Here is a 9,189-nt window from a genome sequence, read left to right on the forward strand (position 1 = left end):
GCTAATGGCTTCTCCGTTGTCCTCACATGAATGAGGACCACATTACAAAAAACACAAAAGTGAGCTGAGGAGGTAGGGTTCTTTAGAAGGACCTGCTGCTGAATAAACACAGCATCACAATTGTGTGTGTGTGTGTGTGTGTGTGTGTGTGTGTGTGTGTTTGAAGAGAGAGTTGAATTGACAGTCTGATCACATTACACTTTATTTAAACTAGCCCTGAAGAGGTTTAACCTGCAGGTTAAATATATTGAAAGTGGTTCATTAAAATGTGTGTGTGTGCGTGTGCATGCGTGTGTTTAATGCTCAAGTTAGGGTTGGTTACTGGAGGGGAACGAGGGTGCACTCTCTTTCTGTCTGGCCGATCCACTCCAGTCCATCAGAGGAATGTCTGGTCAACAGCAATGCGTGCGGTCAACCTGGAACACCTGGCCACACCTGGGATAACTCACACACACACACACACTCACTCACTCACACACACACACACACACACATAGCCATAGAGATGTGCGGTCCACCTAGTGATGTGGATTGACAAGTGCAGCTGCTCTGCATAAAGTCTGAACAGAGAAAGGTTTGTTCCATTTTCACCATTCAGTTAAACGAAGGCTAGTGATCTAACTGCCAGCATAATCGAGTTCAACCTCACATAACCACTGTCATCCACCTGCACCTTCAGTGCAGTGATGTCAGAATCCCCAATGGTCTTTGGAAAAGTTACGGTGATTAAAATAGACCAGCTGTGATGCAAAATTGGGCCAGAGGCATAAAGTGGAGGGCCAATGTCCCCTTCCCTGCCTCCTACCCCCTTACTTATTGCATTCTTGTTTGGACCACACCCATATTTGAACTTGGCCTTCAGCACACCTGTTAAGTTTCATGACTGTATCTTGCACGCTCCATGATCTTACATTCGTCCACAGATAGACATATAAACACCTGGCAAAGTATTCAAAACCACTTCTCTGTTAGATTCACTACAGTAAATGTCCTCAGGACCACATTTTGCAATAATGACACACATATTTAGGGTGAAAACAATACTGCAGTGTCGTCAAGAATATCTTAGTATCAACACATATCAATACTGAACATTTGAAATGGTTTCAATACTAACTTTCTGTACTACTGATACACAGGTACCAGCTGTGCTTCTGCCTTTTCCTCTCTCGGACAGCGAGGTGAGACACACACCACCACCGTGCTCACACAGCCTCCTCTCATTCACTCAAATAGCTGTTCTTGTCATTTGTCTCATTCATTCTGGTTGAATGTAATAATTTTGTGGGTTTTGTAAAGGGGTTCACACAATGGGGTTCCCATTAAATATGGTATTGTGTTATGTTAAACGTTTCCCCTTGGTATCGACTGCTGTATTATTGACAGCATAAAAATAAAATGGCCATGTATATTAGATGTTGTACAACATTTTTATCAGAAGTTCATGAGAATATACTGCACTTATTCCAGGCTTTATGCTGAGCTAAGACTGTCACGGTGGCTCTAGCTTAATATCTATTTTGGAAACTTCATATCAGTGTTCTCATCAGACTCACAGCAAGAAAGCTAATATTTGTATTTCCCAAATTGTTGAAATATTTAAGGACTCATTTAATAACACTTGACATTTGTCAGAATTGGCATCATTATGGGTTCATTGTTTACTCTTTATCCTTTTGAGTTAATAGTCAACAGTGGAATTATTGACTTTAAAAGCACTGCTCTATCATCACAAATATCCATCAGAGGAAGTGAAATGTTGAGTGCGATGGATTGTGGCCAGAAAGCTTAAAGAGACTGAAAATGTAGAAAGATGACCATGGTCCGTGGGAACCTTGGCTAGCAGCACGAACAAAACATTGTCATAAAGCTTCACCAACACAAACTGTCAGCACAAAGCTTTTATAAGTCGATTATAATGATAATGACTGAGCAGAAAAGCAACTTAATGCTTGTGTCATGCTGACACGGTGACTCAGTGAGACTCACAGTTCCAGACAGCACTGACGAAAGTCAGAGCCAGGTCATCGAGTGGTTTTCTCACTGGCACCGTTTACCAATTGTGACATAATTCTATTAGAGTGCATGCATGCATGGTTATAAAACCTTTATCAGGCCTTGCTAGAAACACAGAGCGACTGGAAAGCATTATGTTTCCCATGAAAGCATGTCAGTTGCTGTGCAGCAACCAACAAATCATGACACATCCAAAAGAAAGGATTCAGAGAGCCACAAAGATTCTGAATTTTTTCCATTTAGGAAATAAAAAGCTAGGCATATTTGTTTGTTTGTTGCTAAATTTATTGATGTTGGTCTCGGTTAAAGGAAAATGCAAACCTGGTGAGGAGAAAAAAATCTTTTCTGGGAGCAAGAGTCGACGAGTGTAGCAGCCAAACCAGAGTAAATCTAACATGAGAGCTTAATTACTTCCAGTTGCTACAGAAGGTTATCAGGACCGTCGCCATTTGGCATACCAGCACATCCTCAATGCCCAATCAGATACTCTGTTGGTTCAGCGATCGCCAAGAACACAGATTCTTACGCTTATTCTTTCATCTGACCGCCCATCTTACAATGTCATATGTGGAGCCTGTGGTTACAAATGGGGCATCCAATTGCAGTGCTGTCTGGGCACAGGCTTTTCATTTAATTCAGCGTTGATCGGCTCAAATGACGCATAATGTGAGTGATTTTGAAACCCTCAATAAACAAAACATTAATGTTTGATCAAGGGGATCAATATTAGTTCATGGGATTTAGCGCTAAAAGCATGAATGACAGCACCTTTTCTCACTCAGTGGCCGGTTGTATTTGAATGCAAGTCATTGTGAGTCTACTATAAATTATTGTCAGGTTTGATATTTTTGTGCAAACAAGTAGAATGTGTCTGCCAAAGAGTTGCTGTGAAACTGTACAAAAAGGTCAATAAACAGACAGGAGCTGCAGTTCTTATTCTCTCCAACCTTTATGACTGACTACACTTGTTACAGTCACCTTCACCTACAGTAGAGAGCCAGTGAATGGGCATCTGTTGGCCGCCGACACACCGACAGCTCAGTTCAGCGTTTGAGGTGAAACTGCATCCCTGATTGGGTGCTAAGAGCATTTTTAAGGAGCTTGTTGTTGTTGTTGTTTTTCAAGGCCGTGGCAGGCGGAACCAGCGTCAGAGAGACGCACTGAGGGCCGGGATTCACACAGATGCCTCATTAATGTGTGATCAAGCAGAGAGACAGAGGACGTCTGTGGAGCGTGGCCAGCGCTCTCTTCCTCACCACAGAGGACCCTTTCTGCACCTCGCACCCCACTTCATCTCTTTATTGCACACAAAACACACCTATAATATCCGGTTCCACCTCTGGAGAGGGGAGGAGGGAGTGTTAGCTAAAGAGTAAGGTGAAGCAGCGTGTGTGTGTGTGTGTATGTATGCACATGCATCAGCTCGGCATGTTTAAGTGTGAGAGTGGAGAGATTAAAAAGAAATCGAAGCCTGTCGATGTGAGGACAGGCTGCTTTCAGCACTGCGTCCCTCAGCATCAATTAGCAGGTTGTGCTGTGACTGGACCCTGTTAGAGGTGAAGTGGGCCAGCTGAGGGAGGTAAACATACCTCATCCCCAGGGCTCGCTGAAATCAGAAGGAGGGCAACAATGTGCCACTGCCTGAGCCACAGAAGCCTGCCTGTGCCTGGCCACCAACACTCTTTAGCAGTCATTTCCTACCTTCTCCTCTAATTTCCTCGCCCCGGTTCATGTACGGGGCTGACAGTGGATGGTTCACCTGGCTACATAAGAAACCTTTTTTTCTGTTATGACTCTAACCTGTGTGTGTGTGTGTGTGTGTGTTTGAGTGAGCCTGTGTTTTGGGTCACTTTAGCCAAGTAATGAGAGGCTAAGGTTGATTAGATACAACCACCAACCAAGATCACCTAAATGCTATGAAGCATAGCTCAGTATAGAACATTTGTGTTTTGGTATCTCCAACCAAAATAAGGACACTATGCTTTCCCAAAGTGTGACCCTATGGGTAGTTTGTACAGCAGCCTACATAACTAACTACAAAAGCAAGACCTACATTTGCTTTTGTAGTTAGAGGCACCCTCTAGTGGCTGTAGGAAGGACACTAAAGCAAAAGTGATGTCACAACATGTAAACGCAAGGGCTCAAGTGAGGATTCAGAGTATAAAGAACAAAAAGGTCCTCTTAGGGTGGGGTTGGTGGATGGGTCAAACAAACACAGGACTTTCACCCAGGAGGCCGGTGTTTGTGTCCCAAGGGAAAAGGAAAGTTAATTTTGACAGTTACATAACTCGCTTAGCTACATCATAGTCTATGTTGTGTTTTACATCAACAAGGCAACTACTTAATTCCAGGTAGTTATGTCTATTAATTTTACTTTTTTAGGCATCTTTTCGTAAAATTTTGGGTTGGGCTGTTGCTGGTGCTGATACTTGAAGAATAATTTTACCACTACTCTTGACTCAGCAGCTATTTTAATCAGTACAGCGACTCCAGTCCACTTGGTGGCGGTAATACACCTCTAAGCTGGTTTGCCAACTGCCGATTTACATAAGAAGTAACTTTACTTTTCTTTTGGAAAAAAAACAATGACCATGGTTTTAAAGTTTCCCCTTCTTTGTCTTGGTTGCCTGATTGAACACACTACTGTGCTGTGTACAAACTGGCTCCTCAGATCCTGCTGAAAGTTTCAAGCCCAGTATTTGGACTCATGTAATTAATCTCATTAAACCACACTTTTTTTCCAAAACAATGTAACAACACGAATTGTGAGCTCATTTAGGATGGCCAAGTTTAAAGGGAGAAGAAAAGCCTTCTTGTAAACAGAGGAACAAAGAACTGGGGCTCTCGTAACATTCACTCTTAACTTTACTCAGAAGAAAAACTAAGAAAATGGAAAAAAGGCAGGAAGTAAAATGTAGGAGGGAGTGTTAGTGTTAGTCTTAAATGTGTGAATCAAATGATATTTCTGTGTCTCTGTGGCACTTTCTGATTTAAACATATCTTCACTGTGTCACTAAAGGCTCCAGATTTGAATGTCTGAGGTTCTCTTAATTGTATGTCTTAATTGTAATGTCTTAATTTTAACAGACAAAATATAGGCCTAGTGTAACATCCTAAGTGCTAGACCGGTCATGCTTTCACATGAATTTAGGTCAACCTATCTAGCCCTCTTTAAGAGCCCTTTTTCACACTGGGTCCATTCAGGACCTTGAGGTGTAAATTGAGATGTAAACAAACAGTTTACTGGGCCAGGTTTCAGCGCTGAAGCTATAGATCCCAGATTGACCTCTGTTTCAAACAGCCATCACCTCAATCTGAAAAGATTTAAAAGGTAAAATCAAATACAATTGCAAATACAAAAAAAATGCTCTTCCAACAAAAAAAAAACAAAAGGGGGTTTCAAGCTGGTTTTCAACAGAGCTCCCCCACAGAACCACAGTTAGATTTCTAACCTGAAGTCACACCAGGTTAAATGGTGCCAATATTACTGCAACCTCAATATTGATGCTTATATCCTGAAACATTCAATAAACCGGTAATAGCAGTATTAAATATGATGAATTCAAGAAAAAGCTGTCAGGTTTGGTCCGCTACTAAGGCCATATCCTGTGGCTGTATGCTTGACTTGATTACAGTCAGTAAGTAAGTAGCACGTTGCTAGCGGCATTGACAGATAGCATATTATCACATCTGCTTTGCATTAGTGAATGAAGACATATTTTGGTTTAAAGAAACATGCTTGTATTCAAACACTTGTATTATAATGAGTATATTAACTAATCTATGGAGATGCTAGTGTGATGAAAGGATGTCTACACCACATATTTTGTCATTGGGTTTAATTGGGATTAATTATCAAAAATGTGACAAGTTCTTGCTTTAACATGAGAGATGACAGATAATGAAACTTGTTGTTCCCCTTTTTTTGTGAGTTTCCTCATGCAAGTATTGCACTTTCCAAAACCTTGGTTTACATTTTGTTATGATCAAGTTAAGGCAGCCGGGCATGTTCAGTGAGCCAGTCTTGTTTTTCATGACAGATGCCTGTGGTGTCACAAAGAGACAAAAGAGGCTATCTAAGAGATATTGTGAATTAAAGATTAGATAACGGATTTATTGGCAGTAAAGCTTAAAGGGATAGTTCATCGTATCCATAGTGTATCCAGTGTTTTACCTCAGTATTGTATGACTTTGGTGAATTCAAACTAACCATTTAAAACACCGAAGTCACACAACAACAAACTAATTAACCAATCGAGGCAGCGGTAGACCAGCACCTCTCATGTTCTGGGAAAATTACAGTTTTTGACAAAGGAGTCTGGTGACAGTTCAGCTATCTGGCAGGAAGGCCGGTGTGACAGCAAGGTAAAGTATTAAAAGCGTACACTTATACTAACATTAATTGTTTTAGATGGGCCCTTCCTTTTGCTGGCTAAAACAAGTTCCACTGCTGTCTATCATCCTGCCTGCTTTTCCAAATTGGGGAAGTGCCATCTACTGTAGGTAATACACTGACTATGGATAAGTACCTCATGCAACCCCACTTCAAAACAGCTCAACTATCCCTTAATGAATCCAGGCCCTGATGTAAATGAGCTCAGTAGAAATTCACTAGACAAAGAGCTTCAGCTGGGTTCAAAGATCATGTAACCTGAAAAAGGAGTTTGACGACAAACCATCACAATTGCTCCAATAACAGTCATGTGGATGAAGATATTGCAGCTGCTGAAAATTATTGTACATATATCGATATTTGATTGGCAATATCCACCATGTTATGTAATATGGTCAGTATTGTATCATATTCAGGGAGCTTATGCAGGATGTGTCAATGTTAAAGAAATTGTGAAATCTTGGAATCATTGTGCTACTGTTGCTCCAAATTAAGGCAATATTTCCCGTTTACCATATTACATGATGTCAAAAAGAGGATGTTGCTCTATGCTACTAGAAAATAACCTTCTGTTCTGTGGTATGACGGAATCTTCCTAAAAAGTTTGAAAGAACATAAAATTATTAGTGCCCATTTTCACATTGACAGAGTGGTTTGTTTATTTGTTTAGGTAAATGTATTCCAAAAGTTAATTCCAAAGTGAATTTATATTTATATATATATAGAGAGAGAAACAGCACATTTCTATGACAGACACTGACCTCTTTGAACTCAACTGTTTCACTTATCAGCCCACTGTGTACACCAGCCAACTGTGGTAAACTGAGTGCCAGCTTTATCAGAGTGGAACAGCTTTTACAATAAAAACGTACCGAGATTAGACTATTTTATCTGCAAACTCATGGTGAAATCAACCAGAATAGCTTTAAGATTTGACATCAACAGGCCAACGCTTTCTAATGTTTTAGTGTAGCTTTAATGATGGAAACATATTTGACCAGTGAGACTGCAGAAAACAGCTCAGAGGGAAGAAATAGACTGTTCAAGTGTTCTAAAATTAGTCTGACTTTGACAAAGAGTGGTCAGACCATGCTCTGTTTGTAGGGCACACTTGACATGAGAGTGACCCTGAAATCAACCAGTTGTTTTGATGGTCAGTCAGCACCATGGACAGAGACCCTGTCACCACAGCTTGACCTCTGGGGCCCCATCCCAGCACACAGACTAAGAGAAAACCCTGGAAAGGCTCAAAAGCTGCCAGAGACTCTTTTGTTGAATATTTGTTTAAAGCATGGGAAAAGAGCCATCAGGCAAATTCAACAGCAAGAGCTAATCTGATGATAGAAATCTCCGCAGGCAATAACGACAGTAAGAACATGCAAAGTCATCCTCTTATCTCATGATTTACTAGGAAGCTGCTCAGCATTATTTATTCCATGATTCAGCAACTTCCAACATTGTTCCTCATTTTACTTTAAGAAGAGACAATGAAAGCAAGCTTTAATTTGACACATTCAAAGGGACAGTAATGACTTAGGCTATCTTACTTGACAAGATATCAGTTTCCACAGTGAGCTCACAGCAAATATGCTGAATCACATACTACAGACGGGCCTGAGTCTCCATTCATTCTTAATAATGCACCACTATCACACACCACAGTGTCTCTAAAGCAATACGTTACAGGGCAATGTGAACAAAAGCCCCTCTCTGTGTGACAACACCGTTTGGTCTCTTTAAATCTAAATATAACCGCGTCTAAAGCTGATACCTAAACCTCCCGGCTAATGTGGCGTTCACTTGCTTCTCGAGGGCTCCGACCGGCGGCTGACAATAAAAAAGACGGTTCCTGAATGTATTAAAATATTATATACACAACTCATATCTCAGGTATTGTTGACGGTTGTTGTGTTGCAGTGGGGAACAGAGGGATGTTGCTAAATATGTGACAAAATAACACTTTATTGAGCTAGGTGTCAATGTTTATTATTAGCAATAGTCACGTATTAGGAAAACGATGTTTCAGGCCAAAAACTGGTTGGATATTTCCACCCCCTAAACGTTAACTTAACATCGTGGATTATGATATTACAGAACATTACCTCTCCCTGGTCATACTGACACTTAAGATTGACATTCTATTTATAATTCTTATATTTCCTACAGTACCTGAAGGCAGCAGCTACTTTATCAACATTGTCGTTCATAGAAACAAGCTGAAAACTCACACAGCTGTGTCACCACACTGACCTTGTTCGTGGGGGGATTTCGGGTAACATCGTAGCCCCTCTTTTTGGTGTAAACGAAGGTTTTTGTTTTGTCTTCGGACTTGTGCATCTCCGTTTCCACCGACTCCCGTCTGACCAGACCGTGTGACATGTTGATGACTCTTTAAATAGAGCGACGACGAACTGTTGTGAACTCAACAAGTGGATGTGCAGCGCAGGTCTACTGAGCTCTGGTCGCACGACTTCCTTTGTGGTCCCTTTATTACTTTAAGAGAGCCTGTTTGTCTTTATCACATTGTTCAGTAATCCTGAAGGTCCTGTTACTCCTCAGCCTACTGTCACCTGGCAACAGGTGTATGGCAGTCAGCCTATAGGAACACAGGAATGTAAGAAAAATACCTCAAATACAGTTTTTCCCACTTTTTTCCCCTTTCATTGTTCTTCCTATGCCTAATTTTTCCATCAAAAAAAGAGTAAATATGAATTAATAATAAATTGATATAGCTACCTTTACATTCGAAATTATGCTGTAGAAGAGGCTTTATTGGGTTA

The 9,189-nt window shown here is 40.9% G+C and overlaps 1 protein-coding gene across 1 annotated transcript in view; it reads right to left on the reverse strand.

Annotated features, from left to right (window-relative positions):
- The window catches only part of me1 (malic enzyme 1, NADP(+)-dependent, cytosolic), an 83,920-nt gene extending 75,001 nt beyond the window's left edge, over nt 1–8,919 (reverse strand). The window contains exon 1 of the mRNA XM_059338258.1: nt 8,660–8,919. Within this exon, the coding sequence (XP_059194241.1) occupies nt 8,660–8,788 (129 nt within the window). The 5' untranslated portion in view covers nt 8,789–8,919. The remainder of the gene's footprint in view (nt 1–8,659) is intronic.
- Nucleotides 8,920–9,189: the final 270 nt, after the last annotated feature.

The sequence above is a fragment of the Centropristis striata genome, chromosome 8 (genome assembly GCF_030273125.1).
Source record: "Centropristis striata isolate RG_2023a ecotype Rhode Island chromosome 8, C.striata_1.0, whole genome shotgun sequence".
Lineage (NCBI taxonomy): Eukaryota > Metazoa > Chordata > Actinopteri > Perciformes > Serranidae > Centropristis > Centropristis striata.